The sequence below is a fragment of the Microcaecilia unicolor genome, unplaced genomic scaffold (genome assembly GCF_901765095.1).
Source record: "Microcaecilia unicolor unplaced genomic scaffold, aMicUni1.1, whole genome shotgun sequence".
In the NCBI taxonomy this organism is placed as follows: Eukaryota; Metazoa; Chordata; class Amphibia; order Gymnophiona; family Siphonopidae; genus Microcaecilia; species Microcaecilia unicolor.
Genome location: NW_021963679.1, coordinates 684,001 through 710,705, shown reverse-complemented (window position 1 = coordinate 710,705; position 26,705 = coordinate 684,001). Strand labels below are relative to the sequence as shown.

Below are 26,705 nucleotides of genomic sequence, written 5' to 3'. Positions count from 1 at the left end.
TTAGAATTTACTCGTCCTTTGCCAGACGCGTTTTTGGAATCTCCCTGACGCTCTTGGTGCAAGGTCATGGCTGTCATGGACATTCTACGCAGACTTCTCGATCTTCGTGCTAGTTGTCCGGTGCCTTTGGCACAGCTTCGCAAAGGTCGTTACTCCATTTATTTCCTGGTTCCCAAGAAGCAGGGTTCCTTTAGGCTGATTCTAGAGCTCAAGGCAGTCAATTGATCCCTCAGAGTGCCTTCATTTCGTATGGAGACTGCGGTCAGTCATTGTGGCGGTCTGGCCTGGGGAGTTTCTGACGGCTCTCAACCTGACGGAGGCCTACTTGCATATTCCCATCCGTCCGGTGCATCAGCGATTCCTTCGTATTGCAGTACTGGGTGAGCACTTTCAGTTTCAAGCTCTATACCCTTTGGGCTTGCGACCGCTCCATGAACGTTCACCAAGGTCATGGTCGTAGTGGCAGCAGCCCTCAGGATGGAGGGCATTCTAGCCCATCCTTATCTAGATGACTGTTTGATCAGAGCAAAGTCTTACCAAGAGAGCGTTCAGGCCATAGCTCGGGTGGTAGACATCTTCAGTCCCTAGGTTGGGTAGTCAATGCGCAGAAGAGTCGTCTCTAGCCCTCTCAGTGGTTGGAGTACCTGGGAGTGTGTTTCGACACGAAGCAAGGCTGGGTTTTCCTTCGGTCAGCCCGTATACTCAAGCTTCAGTCTCAGATTCGTCAGTTATTGCAGTCCTTGAAGTTGTATAATTATAGTACAGCAAGAGGCCCTCACTGGATGCCCACCGGAAGGGTGGAAGGCCAGATTTTAGGACTCAGGCTGTAAAAATACCAGCTAGGTTTAAAAATCTATGACTGACTGAGCAAGGACTTGCTTTTCCAGCAAGTTAATATGTGTCCCAGCTTGTGATCCATCCACTGGAATAGTGGTGGGTCAATTTACATACCTTAAACAGCTTAAACTGCTAAAAGGCACTGGCTAGGCCTGAAAAACTTATGATGGCCTGGTTGCTGAGCCTTCAGTAGCAGGGTTGCTTGGTAAGCCTTATTAGAATTTAGTGTGACATTCAAAAGCAGTACAAAGCCAAAAACGAAGAATTAATGGCTAAAATCCTAAAAAGTTAAGTTCACAAAATGGAGGCTGATACAGGTAAAATGGCAGCCAGAGTCACAAGATATGGAACTGATCTCTTCATCTTAGAAGAGATGGTTGCACAAGATTAGGAACAACAGTCCATATTAGGAGTTGACCATATTAGGAGTTGTTTACAAGACAGGAAAAAGATTAAGAAACAGGTGGACACCTGACCTGTGGTTAAGATAAAAAAGTCCCTCTCCATAGACTTGTATGGGGATCAAATACTATATAAGAAATGCAAATCTGAGTTGAATTCGGAGTCTTTCCCCAACGAATCTCAGAAGGCGAAGCTCTGGCCGGTTGGACCCAGAATCTGACTGATGTGTGTATCAACTTGAAGTCCTGATTGGTGAGAATAAAAGACTATTTCTATCTCAATATTCTCTAGTCTCTGTGTTAATTTCTCTGTTTCATTTCACACCTTATATCACATAAATAGACTATCTTTTAAACTCTAGTACATCATGTGGGAGAATAGATGCCCTAGGATGTCCTTGGAAATTAGGAGCCAGAAAACAGAGGTCATATTTAGGAGACTTATTATGAGCCTTCTGAAACCCTCTCTCCACCTCTGTGGGCAAGGGTCCTGCGGGGGTCTAGAGAGGGGTAATTAAAAACAAAGTCAACGGCCAAGGATTATCTTCAAGTCCTGGGGTCCATGGCGGCGACAATCGAGGCAGTGCCCTGGGCCAGGCTCATATGCGATCTCTGCAGAGGTCTCTTTTTTCTCGATGGTCATCACAGAGAGACACACTGCATCAGAGATTGTCCCTTCCTGCACAGGTGAAGAGCAGCCTCCACTGGTGGCTTCGAAACGCCAATCTGAATAAGGGAATGCCTCTGGATCAGTCCAGCTGGATAGTGGTCACAACAGATGCCAGTTTCAAGGGCTAGGTAGCTCGCTGTCAGGGGCAGTATGCTCAAGGCCTGTGATCCCCTCAGGAGGGGTCTTCCTCAATAAATCTGTTGGAAACCAGAGCAATCCAGCACCTTTCTTCATCTGTTGCGGGGCAAAGCGATTTGCATCATGCCAGACAATGTCACGGCAGTGGCTTATATCAATCGGCAAGGGGGGACGAGGAATCAGCAGTTGCATCTCGAAACATTGCAGCGGTTACATTGGTCGGAAGTACATCTGGTCACTCTGTCAGTGGCTCATTTAGCAGGCATGCAGAATGTTCAGGCAGACTTTTTCAGTCGACACACTCTAGATCCCAGAGAGTGGACTCTAAGCAACGTAGCGTTTCAGTCAGTGGTGCAGTGCTGGGGCCTTTCCAAGATGGATCTGTTCGCGTCCTCTCTCAATGCAATACTCCAAACACACCAAGAGAAAAATGTCATTCATGGCCTCTTTGGGATGGGCGACCCTTGGCATCTCTGTACTCTGGTCCAGTATTTTTCCTCCCCTTCTCCTGCTCCAGCAGCTTCCTCCCCCCCCCCCCCGCCCCCCGCCTGCCCCCACTGCTTTCAGCAAAAAATAAATAATAAGTAAATAAAAAGTGTAAGTCTGCTGTCTAGGCTGCAAAGCTGATGGCTCTGCCAATCCTGCCTTTTCTGACATGAATTTCCTATTTTTAAGATGTAGAACCAGCAGAGTCATCTTCAGCGTGATGTAGACAGCAGGTCCACACCTTTATATTGCTTTTGTTTCAGCAGGAATCTGCTTGAGAGGCAGGGGGCTAAGGAAACTGTGCCACTGGCCTGGGGGGGGGGGGGGGGTGGCATCCATAAATGTTTGCTCAGGCCCCCATAGGTAAAGTGGCCCTGGCTATAAATAGCATGCGGAAGAAGGCTCTAGTGAAGCTTGAAGAATGGTCCAGAAATTGGCAACATTTTATGCTAAAAAATACAGGATCATGCATTTGGGCTGCAAAAATCTGAGGAAGTGGTACAGTATAGAGGGTGAAGTACTCCTCATGAAGGAAGCACGGGACTTCAGAGTGAGGTAGAAAAGGCAACGAAAGCCAGAAGGATGCTTGGGTGCATAGGGAGAGGAATAAGCAGGAAAAAGGAGATGATGGTGCCTCTGGTGAGGCCCAATTTAGAGTACTTTGTGCAATCTTGAGACCACACAGCATTGGTCTCCATCAATGAAGCACATGGGGACAGACTTGTAGACTTCTTATAGACATTTAAATATCTCTGTGGCATAAATGCACAGGAGGTGAGTCCCTTTCAACTGAAACTCTGGAATGAAAGGACATAAGATGAAGTTAAAAGCGGATAGACTCTGGAGTTAATCTAAGGCGTTATTTTTTTACATAAAGGATGGTGGATGCGAAGAATAACTTCACAGTTGAGGTGTGGAGACGAGAACTATATCTGAATTTAAAAGTGTGGGGCAAGTACGTGGGATCTCTTAGGTAGATGAAGAGAATAGTAAATGGCATGGATGGGCAGATTGGATAGGCTATTTGATCTTTATCTGCTGTCATTTTCTCTGTTTCTGTGTGTTTTTAAAAATAACTTTGTATGACTTTTTGCATCCATTAAAATGCTCTAAGCAGAAATCTTGCTGGTCTTGCTTATGGATTTATAACTATATTGATGATTTGCTTTACAAATGGCTAGCATAAACTTTTGAAAAACAAATTGGCATTTCTTCCTAATCAATTGACTCTAGTGCATAAAAGAACAGCATCTCTGCTGCTCTTATTGTTAAGAAGTTATTATTCAGGGAACACATTCTTTAAATATTCATCAGATTGCAATACATAAGGAACCTGGCATGAGTTAGTTCCCAGTGCTGTATTAAAAGAATACGAAGGTTACCCTGTGATGCCATTGTGTCTGGGAGATCATGAGCTTATAGTCGTGTTTTTCCACTCTGCTTATAATTTGAATAGTACATGATTTTGCTTCTTTGTTCTTTATAGAAGTCAGTAACTACTGGATTTTTATTCTTTCCAGCCCAAATTTAGAAAGAATTATACAAAAGTGCTTGAGAATGTCTGTTTGGGGGCAAAATAACTTTCCAAAATTTAAATGGAATAAGATTAAACCTTTGGCATGGGGGAAACTGGTAAAAAGACACTTTGGGCCAATATTCAGGCTATGGGACTTAGCCTGGCTAACTCCTGCTGCGATGATGCTGGATATTCAGTGCTGGGCCATTTCTAGTGACCAGCATTGAATATCCAGTTTACTTCTGGCTGCTAAGAACATAGCCGGCCAAGTTGATATTCAGCGCTGGCCAGCTAAGTTCATAGCGGCCAAAGATAGACCTACTATTGACGTGGCCAGATTTGGCAGTATGATGCAACATATAAACATTGCATTTGGGATTGTCCTCTGATCCGTTGGTAGTGGTGTTCTTTGTGGCGCCATCTGAGTTGCATGCATGATGGCTCTTGGGATGCCACACCATCTCACTGTCTTCTGGACTATATGGAAAATGTGGTTCAGGGCACACGGATTACAACTTTTTGTTCCTTCGTAAAGCTATTCTAATTGCAAACCATTGCCTCTTGTTACAGTGGATCTCGACTATACCACTGATCACACAATGGAAGAGTCATATGCATGAACTTATTAATGGAGAGACATACTGTGAAAACTAGAGGACTTGATTTCTCAAGTTGTGTACTCCTTATTGGAGTATGTTATCGATGGTAGCATGGAGTGCTGCCTCAATTGGGGTTTCTGCTGGGTACTTGTGACCTGGCTTGGCTACTGATGGAAACAGGATACTGGGCTAGATGGACCATTGGTCTAACCCAGTATGGTTAATCTAATGTCAGTTTTTGAATTCCTTGGAGTGTGATTGGATCCTTTCATTAGTGTGGGAGTCCTCTTTTGTGCCTGTTTTATGCAATGACGGTCGTTTGGGGGGGGGGGAGTGATTAGTGGTGTATTTTCAGTTTGTGTATCTACAATATTAAGTAGGTGGGGGGAGAATTCGGGCTGGAGGTTTCTTTGGGGGGGTTCTTTATTCTCACCTTGTTTATTGCATTGTTTGTTTTGCTAGACGTTCATAGCCTTGTATGCTATATTGGTGATTTAATAAAGATATTTCAAATAAAATAAAAATACAGTGGAGCACCGTTAGTACGGGCACAATTAAAGTGCCTAATTGTTTTATTCGCAGTAATAACCTGTCTTTCAAAATCATAAAATTAATGTGCGGTACTCGATATTACATGGTAGGCTGTATTTGAAATGACCTTGCGGTAGCTACAACAAACTTCCTTGGCTTGGAAATGAAGCAAAGCAATGTCTTTGACAGTATAGTATTTTATTATTATTCCAGTAATAAGCACTCCAATAGTATGCAATTACATAGCCATGCCTTCCGAACACCACGTACTAATGGTGCTCCACTGTATATATCTTGCTAATCTCACCAATGCACACAAATATATTGTATTAAATTAGTAGTCAAGCATTAAATTAAAGGGTCTTTTTACTAAGATGTACTCATGGATTTAGCACGTGCTAATGATTAGTGTGCACTAAATGGTAAGACACTCATTATATTCCTATTGGCGTTGTATCATTTAGTGCATGCTAATCATAAGTGCACACTAAGGGGATTTTTTACAAAGGCACGCTAGTGTTTTTAGCATGCGCTAATTAGTGCGTGCTAAACGCTAGAGACATCCATAGGAATTTATGGGCGTCTCTAGCATTTAGCGCACACATATTTAACACATGCGCTAAAAATACTAGCGCACCTTAGTGAAAGGATCTCTACGTGTTACATACATACATAGAAACAAATAAGGGAGGTAGGGGAGTGAACAGTTAAAGATGAGACAGTGAAAAAGAGAAGGGGGAATAGAGAGACCACTGTAATTAGAGCAGGCCATTGTTTAGGAGCAGATGGAAAGGCTTGTCTGGAATAAAATGATCACAACCACAGATTGGGAAGTGCTGTTGTTTGCACATCACTCTTGTATATGGTTATTGTACATATGTGGTTGTATTCTTTAGCCAACTGTAAGTTAAGTGTTACCATGTGTAAATGCAGTTCATATGCATTATTAGTAACTAGGTTGCATTGCATAAAAGAGAACCTTTAGCAAAATAATGTATATTATTGGCATTCGCATATACTAATGCAGTAACACTTTAGTAACTCTAGCCCCATATTGGTTCTAAAAAAAAAAATCATACAGATGAGGTCTTATGGAATTCCTCAGTGTCACAGAATAAAATTTCAAATTTTTATGAATGTATTAGAGAGAAATTGAAAGACATTTGCCTTGAAAAATTGCATTGCAGGGGATAGAAAAATTGTTGGATGAAATATAAACTCTATAATGATTTCTTTATCTTCTGATTAACAATTAATGCAAACATTTGAGAAATACAATTCAAGCTCCTGGTGGGGACAAATGTTCATATGTTATCGTATAACAGTATAGGCAGGCAGCAGGGCTTTGATTTCTCTGGCAGCTTTGGGGACAATGTGAGTCTGAAGCCTTTCAGTGCTTTTAAGGTTTATTTATTTATTTAAATCTTTAGAACTACCTATCCTCAGCTTCAGGTGAGGTACAAAATAACATACATAAAATTATGAGGGTCTTTTACTAGCATTTTAGCGCATGTTAATAATTAGGATGTGCTAAATGCTAAAGATGCCCATATATTCCTATGGGTGTCTCTAGCGTTTAGCGCATCCTGATTGGCATGTGCTAAAAATGCTAGCGGGCCTTTTTAAAAGACTCCCTATATGATTAAAGGGGTCTTTTACTAAGATGTGCTAACAATTTTAGCTTGTGCTAAAAATCAGCCAGCACTAAAAGCTGAGACACCCATGACAACATTACATCATATGCAATAACTAAAAGTATAAAATAAAAATAGTAATATAAAGAAAAATGTCACAAAACCAAAACTCAATTATTGCTCACATGCTTTGAAAGTCCTAATAGTTGTACTAGGCTGCGCATTTGGTTTGCTATTCTGTAAACATGTTACAAAATATTACAGGCAAAAAATTCAACAGGAATTAGAGAGAATTAAGTCCTTTTTATTCTTACTCACTAGCACAGCATCAGATATTAGTTGTAACAAACTTACAAAATCTAACATCAGTACCTCTGGTAATTATAGGTAATCAGACTATATAAAGAAGAGAAAAAAGAAGGAAGGAAAGTTTGTTCCTCATACAAAGGTCACAGAACAGAGAGAAGAGAAAGAAAGAATGAATGAAAGAAAGAAAGATTCTTAGCTGTAGAAAATTAGTTTCTACGAAGGGGGGAGAGCACCCTCTTCGGGAAAAAATAGGCCATTGGAGAGATCTGAAACTCTCTTTCCAAGCATGCCTAGTTTTTCAGAGTTTCTTTGTTTGCAGCGTGGTTTTATAGGCTGTGGTGAGCATCCACCTCTTTTCTACCCTGGACCAATCATAGGTGCTGCATATGTGCTGGAGACTTGTAATTGGGTCTTTCATATGTGCTGGAGGCTTGCAATTGATGTCCTTGCCATACCACTTCTCATTAAATTACATTTGTAACAAGTTATACCAGGTAGCTGAGTTGCCCTAGCAACAGGAGGTCCCATCAGAGTTTGCGACCAGCCAGAAATTCCTTCATGTGGCTGATAGTAAAGAAAGATGGGGGACGGGAAATAGTGCAGCATACCTGAAGTAGAACTTTATAGCTAAAAAATTATAGACATAGTTCTCATACAGTGTATCGGAGAACAAATTATGAGCCAAAAGCTTGACCAAAGAATAACTTTCTCACCTGTTTTCTGAAACCACAATAATTATCCATTAGTCTTATCTCTGCTGGTAGCTTGTTCCATTCTGATGGCCCAGCAAGCATAAATACTCTATTATGCTTGTGCAGCTGGCAGCTGCAGAATCCTGGTGCCCTCAGAACGCAATACCCTTTCATGTATATAACTGCAAAGCTGCAGTAAACTATTGAGGGGCTTCTCCAGATAATGTCTTAAAAATTAAGTAGATCACCTTAAATCTGACACGCCAGAGTATGTTAGCCAGTGCAATGAAGAAAGAATAAGGCTAATGTAATATCAGAATTATAGGTGCAGAATTTTTGAGTAGTCTGTAAGTCCTTCATCACATTTCTTTTTCATTGCAGCAATCTGATCCAAAGCTTGGACCAATGAATCATAACAACTATAAACTGTAATCTCCAAATCATCAATTTGAATTGACTGCAAAGATGAAATTCACACATCTTTTAAAACCTGTATGTCATAAAAACCTCTATAATGACACACTGGATACCATCCTTTCTGTTTAGAGGTTTAGATTATAGTTTGAACTACTATCAGAAACACTATCCAGCTTATTTTCGAAAGAGAAAGACGCCCATATTTTGAACCAAATCGGGAGATAGGCGTCTTTCTCCCGTGGGTGCCCAAATCGGTATAATTGAAAGCCGATTTTGGGCGGCTTCAACTGTGATCCGTCGCGGAAACGACCAAAGTTGACGGGGGCGTGTCGGAGGCGTGGTGAAGGCGGGACTGGGGCATGGTTATCGGCCGAGGAGAGATGAGCGTCCTTGACCGATAATCGAAAAAAGAAAGGCGTTTTTAGCACGAATTTGGGTCACTTTTTTTGGACCCTGTTTTTTCACGAACAAGTCCCAAAAAAGTGGCCCAACTGCCCAGATGACCACCGGAGGGAATCGGGGATGACCTCCCCGGACTCCCCCAGTGGTCACTAATTCCCTCCAACCAAAAAAAACCCACTTGAAAAACCTTTTTTGCCAGTCTCTATGCCAGCCTCAAATGTCGTACCCACCTCCATGACAGCAGAATGTGTTCTATACTGTGACAGCCTTTCCCTGGTTCTGACGTGCGTCTCGGGTGAGTGTGACACCTTTTCTGTTAGGTGCACTGCAGAGTCACATCAGCAATGCATTGTGGTGGGTGTAGGTATTGGGCTCCGTGATTCCACTAGCTTGTGTTAAATGCTCACGATGATATTAGGTGGTAGGCTCTACTCCCATGGTGCTTTTCCCCCTGCCTACTGGGTCAGAGTGTGCCCTGTTTTATTTCCGGTAGTCCATGAGGTAGTGGCCATTTTTGTAAGCCAGTTTTAGATCCCTTTCATGTGTTAGCCACGTTACAGAACCTAGTTCATACCTTGAATGTTGCTGAAAGAGGGCATTGTACAGCATTCTGCCAGGTCTGACCTACTGCTAATCTCAGTACCAGGGAGACTCGTTGCCAGTGGGGCACAACCTCTGATCTGCAGTTAACTGTGATTAAACGTGCTTATTCCAATAAAGGACATTTTCGGAGTGATTAGTCTTCAGGTGTCAACTGGTGTGCCAAGGTTATACAGCAGCAACAAGTCCTAGAGGCCTGCGTGTATGCAGGTCCCTGGAGCACTTTTAGTGGGTACCGCAGTGCACTTCAGGCAGGTGGACCCAGGCCCATCCCCCTCCCACCTGTAACACTTGTGCTGGTAAATGGGAGCCCGCCAAAACCCACTGTACCCACATGTAGGTGCCCCCTTCACCCCTAAGAGCTATGGTAGTGTTGTATATTTGTGGTAGTGGGTTTTGGGGGAGGGGGGTTGGGGGCTCTGCACCCATGGTAAGGGAGCTATGCATGTGGGAGCAGTTTCTGAAGTCCACCGCACTGACCTCTAGGGTGCCCAGTTGGTGTCTTGGCATGTCAGGGGAGTGCGTGTACTACGAATCCTGGCCCATCCCATGACCAAATGGCTTGGATTAGGATGTTTGTGAGCTGGGAGTTTTTAGTTTCCATTATCGCTAAAAAAAAACAAACGCCCAGCTCACAAACGACTAAATCCATGGCACATTTGGTCCGTACAAACCGTATTTTTGAACCGAAAGATGGACGCCCATTTTTTTCGAAAATACGGTCTGGTCCTCCCCTTCATGTACCCGTTTTCAGAAATAGTCGCCCATGGAGATGGGCATTCGCGTTCGATTATGCCACTCCACGTGAACATCTCGGTTACACTGGATGAGTACATAGACATCTTTGCTGGAAAAGAAATATGTGGAGGACTTGCAGCTCATCTGCATATCCTTACAGCCTTCACCGGGGCATTTTCTCTTTACATTTATTTGTCTCCCAGTTACTACTTATGGCTCCAGTACACTTTTTCTTCTTGGTACTGGCCCTTCCTAATCTGTTTCTCCATCTGACACCACTGTACACTGTAGGAACACATTGTCCACCCTCTGTATTCATCATCTCACTATCTCTTTTTTCCTCTTCCTTTTTCTCAGCTCTCAACCTTCAACATTTCCTTCCTTCCATTCATCCATCTCCTTTCTATCTGAGTACATCTCGCCAGGAGGAGTAGCCTAGTGGTTAGTGCAGTGGATTTTGATCCTGGGGAACTGAGTTCGATTCCCACTGCAGCACCTTGTGACTCTGGGCAAGTCACTTAACCCTCCATTGCCCCTGATACAAAATAAGTACCTGAATGTATGTAAACCACTTTGAAGGCAGTATATCAAGTCCCATTTCCCTTCATCGCTGTCATCATACCTCTACTCTTCTCCATACTCTCTTGCTCCTTCTCCTGCTCTCCGTTGGGGACATTAATCCCAATCCTGGTCCTCCACATCAGCTCTCATCCTATTTGTGCAGATCACACCATGATATCTCCAATCTAATTTCTGTTCCTCTCCTCCCCCCTTCTTCCCTGCCTTTCTCTTGTGCTCTGTGGAATGCCCGCTCTGTCTGTAACAAACTTTCCTACATCCATGACCTCTTTATCTCTCGTACTCTCCATCTGCTTGCCCTAACTGAAACTTGGCTTTACCCTGAAGACTCTGCTTCAGTCGCAGCCCTATGCCATGGAGGTTATCTTTTCTCCCATACTCCTCGCTCGGTTGGCCGTGGAGGTGGTGTCGGTCTACTACTTTCATCCTCTTGTTTCAACCTCTTCTTCCACCTCAGTCTCACTGTTTTTCTTCCTTCGAAGTCCACTCCATCCGTCTATTTGCTCCTCTGCCTCTCCGAGTAGAAGTCATTTATCGACCCCCTGATAAGTCCCTTTCTTCCTTTCTCACTTACTTTGATGCCTGGCTTTCCTTCTTTCTTGAACCTTCATCTCCTTCCCTCATTCTTGGGGATTTTATGTTTCAACAGTTTTTATTGAAAACAGTGTACACTTTTGTCAACATCAGATATTCAATATGTACAACCAGTCATATAATTCCCTTCCAATCAACTATCAAACAAATCGGGCCAACTGCTTTCACTTTTTATTCCGTTTCTCCAATCCCCCCTCCCTTTCCCTATTCCCCCCACCCCCTAACATTCCCCCCCCCCTCTGTTCACCCTCCTATTTTCTCCCTCCCCCCGGAAAACTCACAATCATCTTAAAGAGGAACTGACCCACCCACAACGTCACTATAGTGTCTACAGCACATTAAGCACAAAACTCTTACCCTTAGCTGATAGGGTATCTATATATTTTCCCCAGATCTTCAAAAACTGATTCTTTCGTTTTGGGGATCCTCTGGCTTCTCTTGCCTCCCACATCAGAAGCTGGTGCACCATATTCCGCCAGTGCCAAAATTCTGGTACAGCCTCCGACGTCCAATTTTGAAGTATACATTTCTTTGCCAGAAGACATCCCTTACGAAAAAATAATGTTTCCTCTGAGGTATTCCCTCTAAATGACCCATAGATATCCAGTAACATCTGTGAGGGGGTTCCTATTATTTCACAAGACAGCAGGTTTGACAGATAGTTGGCCACTCTGGACCAGAAGCCCTGTATGGCTTCACAGCTCCAAAATGCGTGATAGAATGTGTTTTCTGCGATTTTGCATCGCACGCATATTGCATTTTGTGTTCCCCCAAATTTTGCTAGTTGAACTTGTGTGAAGTAGGCTCTATGAAGTACTCGAAATGCACATTCCCGATATTGGGCTCCACTAACTAAGTTTGCAATACCCTTCACTTGTCTGTTAATGTCCCAGTTGGGGAGGGCTATTCCCAAATCTTTCTCCCACCGTTCTTTAACTGTTTTCAAGTCTTTATTCATCCCCACTGACCCTAATGCCTTATACACTTCAGAGACTGATGGTTCAGTATCTGAAATTTCCTCAAAGAATTCTTTCAACTTGGACCCTGATTTTTGTCTCAATTTCTCCCCATCTAAAGAATGTATAAAATGTTTCAGTTGGCAATAAGCAAAAGTGTCCCCCCATTGCATCGGCTCATTACCCAGCATTTGTTCTCGCGGTTTTATCTGCCCCTCAACTCCCATTATGTCTTCCAAATACATTATTCCTCTTTCCTCCCATCTTTTAAATACTGGATTCTCCAAGCCTGACACAAATTTAGGGTTCCCCTGAATAGTCATTAATTCCGTGACTTCATTATCCACTTTCAGACATTTTCCCAAAAACTGCCACGCCTCACGTAGCGGCGTCAACAACAAACTTTGACTTAGATATCTAGGGATCAAAGATCTCTCCACTTGCAACAATGACACCAAGCGATATGGAGCATAGAATGCCTCTTCCATCTCTAGGGGGGTGTAATTATTCGATTCAAAAAGCCAATCTCTAACATGTCTCAGTAAACATGCCATATTATATACAGTGGTGGAAATAAGTATTTGATCCCTTGCTGATTTTGTAAGTTTGCCCACTGACAAAGACATGAGCAGCCCATAATTGAAGGGTAGGTTATTGGTAACAGTGAGAGATAGCACATCACAAATTAAATCCGGAAAATCACATTGTGGAAAGTATATGAATTTATTTGCATTCTGCAGAGGGAAATAAGTATTTGATCCCCCACCAACCAGTAAGAGATCTGGCCCCTACAGACCAGGTAGATGCTCCAAATCAACTCGTTACCTGCATGACAGACAGCTGTCGGCAATGGTCACCTGTATGAAAGACACCTGTCCACAGACTCAGTGAATCAGTCAGACTCTAACCTCTACAAAATGGCCAAGAGCAAGGAGCTGTCTAAGGATGTCAGGGACAAGATCATACACCTGCACAAGGCTGGAATGGGCTACAAAACCATCAGTAAGACGCTGGGCGAGAAGGAGACAACTGTTGGTGCCATAGTAAGAAAATGGAAGAAGTACAAAATGACTGTCAATCGACAAAGATCTGGGGCTCCACGCAAAATCTCACCTCGTGGGGTATCCTTGATCATGAGGAAGGTTAGAAATCAGCCTACAACTACAAGGGGGGAACTTGTCAATGATCTCAAGGCAGCTGGGACCACTGTCACCACGAAAACCATTGGTAACACATTACGACATAACGGATTGCAATCCTGCAGTGCCCGCAAGGTCCCCCTGCTCCGGAAGGCACATGTGACGGCCCGTCTGAAGTTTGCCAGTGAACACCTGGATGATGCCGAGAGTGATTGGGAGAAGGTGCTGTGGTCAGATGAGACAAAAATTGAGCTCTTTGGCATGAACTCAACTCGCCGTGTTTGGAGGAAGAGAAATGCTGCCTATGACCCAAAGAATACCGTCCCCACTGTCAAGCATGGAGGTGGAAATGTTATGTTTTGGGGGTGTTTCTCTGCTAAGGGCACAGGACTACTTCACCGCATCAATGGGAGAATGGATGGGGCCATGTACCGTACAATTCTGAGTGACAACCTCCTTCCCTCCGCCAGGGCCTTAAAAATGGGTCGTGGCTGGGTCTTCCAGCACGACAATGACCCAAAACATACAGCCAAGGCAACAAAGGAGTGGCTCAGGAAGAAGCACATTAGGGTCATGGAGTGGCCTAGCCAGTCACCAGACCTTAATCCCATTGAAAACTTATGGAGGGAGCTGAAGCTGCGAGTTGCCAAGCGACAGCCCAGAACTCTTAATGATTTAGAGATGATCTGCAAAGAGGAGTGGACCAAAATTCCTCCTGACATGTGTGCAAACCTCATCATCAACTACAGAAGACGTCTGACCGCTGTGCTTGCCAACAAGGGTTTTGCCACCAAGTATTAGGTCTTGTTTGCCAGAGGGATTAAATACTTATTTCCCTCTGCAGAATGCAAATAAATTCATATACTTTCCACAATGTGATTTTCCGGATTTAATTTCTGATGTGCTATCTCTCACTGTTACCAATAACCTACCCTTCAATTATGGGCTGCTCATGTCTTTGTCAGTGGGCACACTTACAAAATCAGCAAGGGATCAAATACTTATTTCCACCACTGTAGTTTCACATTCGGCAAGCCTAGTCCCCCCTGTGACCAGCTCCCCCATAGCAGCTGGAATTTCATTTTCGCCTTTTTGTTCGCCCAGCAAAATCTCATTACCAGTCTGTAGAACTTCGTCAGATCTTTATTCAACAGCCTAAGGGGAAGGGTTTGCATGACGTATAGCCAGCGAGGAAGAATTACCATACGTATAAGCCCCAAACAACCTATCAAAGAGAGTGGCAATGCTTCCCATTTTTCCAGCTGTTGTTTAGTTTGCGCCAAAAGTTGTTTTATATTAAGTTTATAAAGGTCCCTAGTCTTCGTTGATAGCAAGATTCCTAAATAGCGGAAGTGTCCCTTGCCCACCGCAACGGGAAGATCCCTGGCCAGTTTCTATTCATCTCCTCGTCAGCAGCCAGTGCCTCTGACTTTTCCAGATTTAACTTGAGACCAGAGAAATCCCCAAATTCTTGAAATGCTTCTAATAGAGCTGGTAACGATGACTCTGGTCTCGTGATCACAACTAACAAGTCATCAGCAAAGGCTGCCAATTTGAATTTTACATTACCCAAGGTTACACCATGAATTTCTGCATTGGAATATACCTCTCTTATCAGTGGGTCCAGATACAATGCAAACGATAACGGTGACAAGGGGCAACCTTGACGAGTTCCTCTCTCTATCCTCACATTTTCTGAACAATTACCGTTCACCATCACTCTCGCTTTTGGTGAGGTGTAAAGAGATTTAACCGCTCCCAAAAACCATCCGTCAAATCCATATTTTCCCATTACTGTGAACAGAAACTCCCATTTCACACGGTCAAAGGCCTTTTCTGCGTCAAAGCTTACTATGAGTGCTGATCTATTTGCCCTACCAATCTGTTCCAAAGAGATTAGAATCCGCCTGAGATTCTTAGATACAGCTCGGCCTTTAACAAAACCCACCTGTGCTTCATGCACCAGTCTTGGCAACACCCGACTCATTCTGTTTGCCAGTATCTTTGCAAAAATTTTAACTTCACAGTTTAATAGTGATATGGGTCTATAAGACTCAGGTAAAGTCACATCTCTCTTGCGTTTTGGGATTAATATGATACGAGCTATATTCAGTTGGTCTGGCAGTGACCCCTTCTCCACCCATTCATTATAGGCCTCCACCATTGGTGGCAGAATGGTCTCTCCCATCAATTTATAAAACTCTATCTTCAAACCATCCGGTCCAGGAGTTTTCCCTGATTGACTGCTTCCAATGGCCCATCCCACCTCATCACTAGATATAGGGGCATTGAGCTGGTCTCTCTCCGCATCAGTCAGTCTCGGAGAATCCAGATTGTCCAAATATAAAGTACTGTCAAGGCCTGAATTATCCCTTTCTGCATATAATTGCTGGTAGAAGTCTTGAAAAATATCTCTGATTTCCGCGTCTGAATGGCATAGATTACCTGTCTGATCTTTCAAAGCTGCTACTGTGCGGGTAGCTTGTTTCCGAGCTATAAGTCGCGCCATCATCTTCCCACCCTTGCCCCCAAATTTGTATAATTGAAATTTATAGTAGGTTTGTGATTTCACCTCACGTTCATGGATCAGCGTGTTTAGCGTCACCTGTGCCCCTATGAGCTCCTTTCTAGTATGAACGTTTGGAGTTTCACCAAGTCTTTTCCGCAAGGTACGGATCTGGGCCTCTAATCTCAAAATTTCCTTGTCCCTAGCTTTTTTAAAATGACTGACATAGCTGATCATTTCTCCTCTCATGACAGCCTTGGCTGCTTCCCAATAAGAGGAGGCACTCTCAACCGAATATTCGTTAGTAGCTTTATATTCAGCCCACTTAGCCAACAATCCCTCTTTAAAGCCTATATCTTTGACTAAATAGCTCGGAAAAGACCACCATCTCATTTTCTCTTCCATCCCCAATGGTTGCCAATTCACCCATACTTCTGCGTGATCTGAAATGGCGTAGGGTCCTATTCTCGTCTCTCTAACCCCTCCCAACAGTGATCGAGACATCAGTATGTAATCTATCCTCGATTGGGTATTATGTGCCCTTGATATATGAGTATAGTCCCTATCTTGCGGATGTAACACTCTCAATACATCTAGCAGGTCCAGTACAGTGCAAAGATTGGGCAGCCCTCTCGAGGGCCAGTGTCTTAGCGTGGGCGGAGGCTGAGATTTATCCAGTTCTGGGTCATACACCATGTTAAAGTCCCCTCCTAGGATTAATGGGATGGGGTCTACTGCAGTAAGTATGTCCACCAGACTTCTGTAAAATTGAGCCTCAAAGTGATTGGGAGCATATATGCTGCCTAGTAGTACCTGCTGTCTTGCTATTATCGCCTTACCAAAAACATAGCGCCCCTCTTGATCTTTAGTCACGTCACTCAGTTCTGTCACCAGCCCTTTCCTGATTAGAATAGCTACTCCTCCCTTTTTCCCATTAGCTGGTGAGGCTACACACTTTCCTACCCACCACCTAGCCAGCTTTTCATGTTCTTTATCCGAGAGATGTGTTTCTTGTAAAAGAGCTATGTCAGCTTGAATTCTTTGCAGATATTTCAAAATTTTTGATCTTTTAATGGGTGAATTAATACCACTCACATTCCATGTTACAATTTTAATCATTTAAGGAACATAAAAGCATCCTATTTGCCATTGAAACCTTTTATCTTCCGAAAGAGGCCACCCCAGCCCATGACCCCTCTCAGCTACCTCTGTGTGCTGTAAGTTAATGTGTTCCAATTCCTCTTTACCTCTGTAGTGTTCATATTTTCCCTTTGAGTTTTCCTTCCTATGAAAATCTAAATCCCCTTCCCTTAAAGCCCTCCCCATCCCCTTTTATTGTCCCTGCTAATTCCCCCCAAGGAACTTAGTCACGTTCGACCCCCCCCCCCTTGCTATTCCCCGCTCCTTAAACCGGTTAAATTTGTACTCTCGTTTTACATGTAAGAGCCTCTATATTCCCTTTATCTCCCTTTTCTCCTGATTTAAAGTTTACAGCTTTCCCATATATTATCCCGCAAATATGTCCAAATCGTGTGAACCTTCTACAACGTCCTATACCTGTCAAACAAATTTACTATTTCAAACATTCTTAGATTATTCTCTCAGTTCTGTTAAACTTCAATGAAGTGCGGAAGTATATAACACAAAAACATTTATCTCAACTCTCTTCCGCATATCATCATATCTTCATACATAGGCTTGGCTCCCAACTTTAACAGACTGTGTTTCTCCTCCCTGGTGTTGGGTCAATCAACAGATCTGATAATTAAACCGTTTGTTCTGTAAAAACTCTGCAAAGCTGGGGAGTTTAATTTCTGATCTCCTTAGTCCTCTTATAGCAGTTCCGTTCTCTCCTGCTTCTCTCCAAACTGCTTCTCCAAAGCCTTCTGATCATTCTCACTAATATGTCAACTTCTATTATAATTCCGACTTGCCAACACCCCACTGGAACAATATAGTTACAAACACTACTTCTATGGAGCTCCAATTAGTTTCTCCATTGTCTTTTAATTAGTATCCCAATGCTCCTATTTTGCCCAGGGGTCATCAGCAGGCCATACTTCTAAACTTACTTAAGTTATTCTGCGTATTGTAATTATCCGCCTCTTGCCGCCAAAAGAAGCAATTCTTTACTTGAATAACTTTCAATTACAACGTGTGCCTTTCGTTACCTTATTCATCTCCCGTCTGCAGCAGTTGTTTTACAAAGTCCTGTGCTGCTTGTGTTGTTTCATAGGTTTTCGTCGTAGACTGATGGGTTACCCGTAGTTTCGCCGGGTGCAGCAAGGTAAATTTAACCTTATGTTGAACTAATTGGGAGCAAATTGGTGAAAAGCTCCTTCTCTTCGCCGCAACTGCTGCCGAGTAGTCCTGGAAGCAAAGGATTTTTTGGTTGTTATATTTAAGAGCCATACCTCCTCTCATAGCTTGCAATATCGCTGTTTTTTGAACAAAATTCAGGAAACGGCAGATAACTATTCTGGGTCTGGCGTCACCCGCTCTCTGCATCCCCATGCGATGTGCTCTTTCAATTTGCAATGGGCCCAGCTCTGTGCTCAACTTTAGTTCTTTCATCAGCCATGTTTCAAGAAAATTACGTAGGTCTTTATCGCTGATTTCTTCGGGGAGCCCCATGAAGCGCAAGTTATTACGTCGGGATCTGTTTTCTAGATCCTCGAGTTTCTCAGCTTGATCTTCTATCAGCTTTTGAAGTTTAGCATATTTTTCTTCTACGACTCCTGTACGATCTTCCAGGGCCCCCGTGCGTTGTTGGTGCGCTACAAGGTCTTGGCTCAATTGCGCCATATGATTTTGTAATCCCTCCAGTTTTGAATTTAAGCCTTCCAATTTTTTATCTAGGATCGCCTCCATCGCGGTCGTCACCTCTCCCACAATCTCTGCTACCCACGCCGACCCGACCGCAGAGGTTGGCGGGCTCGCTGGGGCCGCCATTTTGTCTTCCAGCGCTTTGCTCTTATCTCTGTCCTTTTTTAGCGATTTAGCCGTCATAATTGCTATCAATTTCTTTTTCGGCCGCAGAATCTTAATGCGTCAGCTTTCCGCTAGCAATTTTGGTTCACACCGTTTTGTTTTTGGAGTTAATTCGATGGGAATTACAAGGAGGTACCTGGAGCTAGTCTAGCATCGACCGCTCTGGTACATAGCGTCACGTGACTCCATTCTTGGGGATTTTAACATTCATGCTAATTATCCCTCTGACTCTTATGCTTCTCAGTTTCTTGCTTTAACATCCTCTTTCAATCTTCAACTGTGCTCCACTGCCCCCACTCACCAGAATGGCCACTGTTTTGTTCTTATCCTCTTCTCAAACTGCTCACTCTCCAGTTTCTGTGCCTCAACTCTTCCCCTCTCTGACCATCATCTGATAACATTCACACTTAAACACCCTCCTCCCCAGTCCCGTCCAATCTTAACCAATACATTTAGGAATCTTCAGGCTACTTTGTCCTCCAGTGTTTCAAATCTCTTCTCTACCACTATGTTATCCAAGTCTGTCAATGAGGCTGTCTCTTCCTATAAAACTATTCTCTCCTCTGCTCTGGATACTCTCGCTCTTCCCATTCCCCGTTCTGTAAAACGTACCAAACCCCAGCCTTGGCTGACCTAGAATCTGCTACCTACGTTCCTGTGCCCGCTCTGCCAAACTCCTTTGGCTGAAATCCAGTGCCCATGCTGACTTCATACATTTCAAATTCTTGCTGACCTCCTTCCAGTCTGCTCTTTTACTTGCCAAACAGGACTATTACATCCAGTTGACAAATTCTCTTGGCTCAAACCCTCGATGTCTCTTTGCCACACTGAACTTCTCTCCTCAAAGTGCCTTCACTTCCAACTCCCCCTTCGCTTTTCCCCCAGACTCTGGCTGAATATTTTCATGGTAAGGTTCACAAGATTAAACTTGAATTCTCAACCAAGTCACCTCCACCTCTCCTTCCCTTATTCCATTCTCTCAACAGTCCAACCCCTGCCTCCTTTTCTTCCTTTTCTGAAATCACTGAAGAGGAAACTACACATCTTTTTTCCTCCTCAAAACTAACTACCTGTTCCTCTGATCCTATGCCCACTTATCTACTTAACACTATCTCTCCTACTGTCATCCCTTTTATTTGTCATATCCTCAATCTTTCACTTTCCATTGCGACTGTTCCTGATGCCTTCAAACATGCCGTAGTCACACCACTCATTAAAAAACCTTCATTGGATCCAACCTGTCCTTCCAACTATCGCCCCATCTCCCTTCTCCCTTTCCTATCCAAGATACTTGAACGTGCTGTTCACCGCCATTGCCTTGACTTTCTTTCATCTCAAGTTGTTCTTGATCCACTTCAATCTGGCTTTCGCACCTTCATTCAACTGAAACAGCGCTTGCTAAAGTCTCCAATGACCTGTTCCTGGCCAGATCCAAAGGTCTCTATTCTATCCTCATCCTTCTCGATCTATCTGCTGCTTTTGACACTGTTGATCACAGCCTACTCCTTGATAACGCTGTCCTCACTTGGATTTCAGGGCTCTGTTCTTTCCTGGTTTGCTTCTTATCTCTCCCAGCGTACCTTTAGTGTTTACTCCTCTACTTCTATCCCACTGTCAGTTGGTGTACCTCAGGGATCTGTCCTGGGACCTCTTCTTTTCTCCATCTATACTTCTTCCCTTGGTACTCTGATCTCATCCCATGGTTTTCAGTATCATCTTTATTATTTATTTGTTACATTTGTACCCCACATTTTCCCACCTATTTGCAGGCTCAATGTGGCTTACATGGTATCGGAGAGGTGTTGATAGACTCCGGAGTAAAACAAATACAAATAATGGTTAAGTTGAGGTAGGAAGGGTAAGGACCACATGAAGGAACATGTGGTGGGACCATAAAGAGGATAGCAAGAACAGATGAGATTGTTTGGTGATCAGTCCGGTCTGAGGTGTTATAGTGTCGCGGAGTTCAGGTATTTAAGTTGGGTCGGTGCGGTAAGCCTTTTGAAACAGGTGGGTTTTTGTTTTTTTTCCTGAATTGGAGGTGGTCGTGTGTGGTTTTCATGGTTTTTGGTAGTGCGTTCCATAGTTGTGTGCTGTTGTAGGAAAAACTGGATGCGAAGGTTGATTTGTATTTTAGTCCTTTGCAGCTTGGGTAGTTGAGGTTTAGGTATTGTCGTGCTGATGTGGATGTGTTTCTGGTTGGTAGGTCGATCAAGTTCATCATATATCCCGGTGCTTCACCATAGTGCAGATTTTGAAGGCGATGCATTTTTTGATTGGTAGCCAATGTAGTTTTCCTTGAAGGGGTTTTGCGCTTTCAAATCGTGTTTTTCCGAAGATGAGTCTTGCCGCCGCTGATGACTCCCAGATCTACCTCTCCATACCGGAAATCTCAGCCGAAATCCAGTCCAAAGTATCAGCCTGCCTGTCTGACATTGCTGCCTGGATGTCTCAATGCCATCTGAAACTAAACATGAACAAGACTGAGCTTCTTATCTTTCCCCCTAAACCATCCTCTCCTCCTCCCCCATTCTCTCTGTGGATAACACTCTCATCCTTCCTGTCTCATCAGCTCATAACCTCGGGGTCACCTTCGACTCCTCCCTCTCCTCTGCACATATTCAGCAGACTGCTAAAACCTGTCGTTTCTTTCTCTATAATATCACCAAAATTCGCCCTTTCCTTTCTGAGCACACTACCAGAACCCTCATCAACACTCGTTTAGACTATTGCAACTTGCTTCTCACAGGTCTCCCACTTAGCCATCTCTCTCCTCTTCAATCTGTTCAAAATTCTGCTTCACGACTAATATTCTGCCAGTGTCTTTCTGCTCATATTAGCCCTTTCCTCAAGTTACTTCACTGGCTTCCTATCCGTTTCTGCATACAGTGCAAACTCCTCTTATTGACTTATAAGTGCATTCACTCTGCAATTCCTCAGTACCTCTCTACTCTCATCTCTCCCTACATTCCTCCCCGGGAACTCCGTTCGCTGGGTAAATCTCTCTTATCTGCACCCTTCTCCTCCACCGCTAACTCCAGATTCTGTTCCTTTTATCTTGCTGCACCATATGCCTGGAATAGACTTCCTGAGCCGGTACATCAAGCTCCATCTCTGGCCGTCTTCAAATCTAAGCTAAAAGCCCACCTTTTTGATGCTGCTTTTAACTCCTAACCCTTATTCACTTGTTCAGAACCCTTATTTTATCAACCTCACTTTAATATTCCCTTATCTCTTGTTTGTCTATCCTAATTAGATTGTAAGCTCTGTTGAGCAGGGACTGTCTCTTCATGTTCAAGTATACAGCGCTGCCTACGTCTAGTAGCGCTATAGAAATGATAAGTAGTATTAGTATATATCATTGAATGCCTAAGTAACCAAATGTTATAGACTAGTTAGGAAGTACGTCGACTACTGTGTACAATTCTGGTCACCGTTTCTTAAAAAAGATGTAGCGAAATTCAGTGGCGTACCTAGCGTAGTTGACACCCGGGGCCGGTCATTTTTTAACCCCCCCCCCCCCCCCCAAATCCAGTACTAGGCAGACCGAGAATACAAAACACTCAGGACCTATGGAGCAATTCTACCATACCATAAGCAGTAATTTCTACGAGTCACACAAGGAAAAGGAAAGCATCTTAAACACTACAGTGAGCACTAGAACATCAATTCACCTATTGTAAAATGAAAACAGACAGATTAGTACAGATCGTCGATCCTGCACAGTCAATGCCAAACGAAAGCCATGTCTTTTTCACAAACACAGATAACCCTAATCCACTATAGAATAAGTAATCATAAACTTTTTATTTAGACAAAAATTAAACTGAACCCCCGATGCCAGACTCTGCATAAAATGCAACACCACAGAAACAGAAAATGTCCCCTAGTACTGTGCAAAATATAAAGACAGCAGATGTAAATTTGAAAAAACTAACAAATACCAATCACCACTTTACAAATTAACAAATAGAAATAAAACAAATACAGAAAATAAAATAATACCATTTTACTGGACTAATACATTTAGCTTCCAGAGGCCAAAATTTCCTTCCTCAGGTCAGTACAGTATAGTGCTGTTACAGTATCTTATCCTGACCTGAGGAAGGGGGTTTTGTTCTCTGAAAGTTAAGTCAAAATGTATTAAAATTAGTCCAATAAAAAGATTACCTAATTTACATGTTCTATTTATAAACAACACAGCTACAATACTATATCCTAAAGCAAAATAATAAAAATATATATTTACAGTTTGTTGTCTCTGGTTTCTGCTTTTCTCATCTTCTTTTCACTGTCTTCCTTCCATCCAGGATCTGTCTTTGCTCTCTCTCTGCCATCCAGTGTCTGCCCTCTCTCATGTCCCTTCCATCCAGTGTCTGCCCTCTCTCTCTCTGCCCCTTCCATCCACTGTCTGCCCTCTCTCTCCCTTCCATCCACCATTTGCCGCAGTCTGCCCTCTTTCTCTCTTCCCCTTCCACCCACCATCCGCCCTTTCTCTCTGCCCCTTCAATCCGTCTGCCCTCCCTCTCCCATCCATCCAGGGTCTGCCCTCCCTCACGCTCCCCACTTCCATCCAGGGTCTGTTGTCCCCTCTCTCTGCCCCCCCTTTTCAGCCCCCAGTACCACCTGCCCCTAGTTCCAGCCCCAGCCCCCATCTCCCACCTGCCCCCCTTTTCAGCCCCACTATCCCACCAGTCCCCAGCCCTTTTCTCCCATCAGTCCTGAGCTTCAGACCCCAGCCACTTCTCCCTGTCCCCTTTTCAGCCCCTAGTTTCAACCCCAGCCCTTTTCTCTCACCAGTCCTGAGCTTCAGCCAGTTCTCCCTGTCCCCTTTAAAGCCCCCAGTTTCAGCCCCTGCCCCGTTTCAGCCCACAGTTCCAGCACTAGCCCCCTTATCCCAAATACCCTCCTTTTCAGCCCCCAGTTCCAGCCCCCTTCATCCACCACATGCTTTGCATCCCCCCTTTTCAGCCCCAGACCCATTCTCCCACCTGCCCCAGGCATGGACCCATTCTCCCTCCTGCCCCCTTGTCAGACCCCAGTTCCAGCTTCAGACCCCTTCTCCCCTCTGAGCACCCCCACCCCTCCACAATCCCCTTCTCCCCTCTCAGCTCCCCCACCCCTCCCCAGTTCCCTTCTCCCCTCTGAGAACCCCTCTCAGCTCCCCCACCCCTCCCCAGTTCCCTTCTCCCTTCTGAGAACCCCTCTGAGCTCCCTCCACCCCTCCCCAATTCCCTTTTCCCCTCTACGCTCCCCCACCCCTCCCCAAATTCTCTTCTCCCCTCTGCGAACCCCTCTGAGCTCCCCCACGCCTCCCCAAATTCCCTTCTCCCCTCTGCGAACCCCTCTGAGCTCCCCCACCCCTCCCCAGTTCCCTTCTCCTTTTTGAGAACCCCTCTCAGCTCCCCCCACCCCTCCCCAATTCCCTTCTCCCTTCTGAGAACCCCTCTCAGCTCCCCCGACCCCTCCCCAATTCCCTTCTCCCCTCTGAGCTCCCCCCCCTCCGTGGAGAGCGACAGAGCCCTCTTCTCCTGCCACCACCCTGCGTTTTTTTTAATCCATGCAGCGCCTCGTGTCTGCCCTGCTGTGTGCTTTGAAAAAAGAAAATCGCTTCGCTGGCGTCGGGCCGGCCTTCTCTCGCTATGTCCCGCCCTCGAGGAAATAGGAAGTTACCTCAAAAGTGGGCGGGACATAGCGAGAGAAGGCCGGCCCTACGCCAACGAAGCGATTTTCTTTTTTCAAAGCACACAGCAGGGCAGACATGAGGCGCTGCATGGATTTAAAAAAAAACGCAGGGTGGTGGCAGGAGACGGCAGAGCACCCCCCCACCCGCCAACACCCGGGGCGGACCGCCCCCACCGCCCCCCCCCCCCCCCTTGGTACGCCACTGGCGAAATTAGAAAAGGTACAGAGAAGGGTGATGAAAATGATAAAGGGGAAGGGATGGCTTCCCTGTGACAAAAGTCTAAAGTGGCTAGGGGAGATATGATAGAGGTCTATAAAATACTGAGTGAAGTGGAAAGGGTAAAGGTGAATCTCTTTTTTTACTCTTTCCAAAAACACTAGGACTTGGGGGCACACAATAAAGCTACTAAGTAGTAAACTTAAAACAAACTGGAGAAAATATTTCTTCACTCAACATGTAATTAAACTCTGGAATTTGTTGCCAGGGAATGTGGTAAAAAAGCAGGCAGCTTAGCAGCTTTTAAAAAGGTTTGAATAATTTCCTAAAAGAAACATCCATAACCATTATTAAGATGGAAAATACCTGCTTGTTTTTATTTATTTATTTATTGCATTTGTATCCCACATTTTCCCACCTATTTGCAGGCTCAGTGTGGCTTACAATACATTGTGAATGATAGAAATACAATTTGTTACAATTCTATTATGGGTTACATTGTGAGGGTTATGGGAAGACAAAGTCAAAATGTCATTAGGGGAATAGAACAATGGAATGTAACAATGGGAAAATGATAGGGTGGTAGAACAATAGTAAGAAACATTCGGGTATAACAATTTTATCTGTGGGTAGTGTTTTAAATGTGGTGAGAGTACGGGGGAAGAGAATTCAGAAGAGAGTGTATTTAGGCTAAGCAGCATAAAATCTGTTTTACTCTTTTGGGACCTTGCCAGGTACTTGTGACTTGGATTGTCCACTGATGGAAACAGGATACTGGGCTTGATAGATCTTCGACTGTATCAGACTGTATTATGGCAAGACCTGGAGCCCTGTTTACTAAACTGCGCTCGAGACACGTTATCACTTTTATCACACTCTAACCATTAGCGTGTGCTACCTGTGTAGGCGCCCACAGTATTCCTATGGGTGCCTATACAGCGCGCGCTAATTTTGTGCACACGCTAAAAATAGTGCACATTAGTAAAGAGGGCCCCTGGACTGAAAAGAAAGAGGTTCTTCTGATGACCTATAACTTTAGTGTTAGACTGCATTGCTGAGTGATGCCCAAAGAGCAGCAGAACCTTGAAATTTAGGTTTTAATTTCACCCGCACAACTTAGTGGTTGACCTTGAATAGGTCTCATTAAAAGAAAAAAAATTCACCTTCACTCTAACACAACACAACAACAAAAAGAAAAACGTGGGTTGGGTTTGAGGATCACAAGTCTGTGAATTTCAAGATGGAGTATACATTTCCAAACATAATGCTACAAATTCTAAATGTGTACTTTTTGCAAGCATTGTGTTCTGCCCAGATGGATAAACGGAGTTTTTCCTTAATGTGCCCTTATTACTGCATGAGAATGAATAACGGTAGCTTTAAAGCTTTTTATACACTAATTTTGGAAAACTACATTACTTTGCTGTATTTGTCTTTTAGAGTGATGAAGACAGATATGTGTTCATTGCAGAATGGTATGATCCAAATGCTGCTCTCCTGCGACGTTACAATTTAATATTTTACCCAAAGGATGCATCTATAGAAATGGTAAGAATTTTATGTTTCAAGGCTTAGAACTCATAATTCATCTGGTCCAGGGGCGTAGCCACGAGTGGGCCTGGACGGGCCCAGGCCCACCCATTTTCCCTCCAGGCCCATCCATCCTTCGCACGCTGTCGCTGCCCTTTTGTCCCGCGGAGGCAGCGTTCAGCGTTTCCTTCCTGCCCTGTCTTTCCCCAAGCTCCGCTGCATCGTCCCTGCAAGTGGAATCCTTCTTCTTTTCGGCCGTCACGCTGCGCTGCCGTTCACACAGGGAGCTTCGCTCCTCCCCTGCCGCGTCCATTCTGGCCCTCTCTGATGCACTTCCTGTTAGGGCCGGATGAACGCGGTGGGGGAGGAGCGAAGCTGCCTGTGTGAACGGCAGCGCAGCGCGACGGCCGAAAAGAAGAAGGATTCCACTTGGGGCGATGCAGCAGAGCTTGGGGAAAAGACAGGGCAGGAAGGAAACGCTGAACGCTGCCTCCGCGGGACAAAAGGGCAGCGGGAAGGTTGTGGATGGGCGGGCTGG

At 44.3% G+C, this 26,705-nt stretch overlaps 1 protein-coding gene across 1 annotated transcript in view; it reads left to right on the top strand.

Annotated features, from left to right (window-relative positions):
• The window catches only part of LOC115459561 (nucleoside diphosphate kinase 7-like), a 542,835-nt gene that overhangs the window by 60,510 nt on the left and 455,620 nt on the right, over nucleotides 1–26,705 (top strand). The window contains exon 2 of the mRNA XM_030189374.1: nucleotides 26,078–26,185. Within this exon, the coding sequence (XP_030045234.1) occupies nucleotides 26,078–26,185 (108 nt within the window). The remainder of the gene's footprint in view (nucleotides 1–26,077; nucleotides 26,186–26,705) is intronic.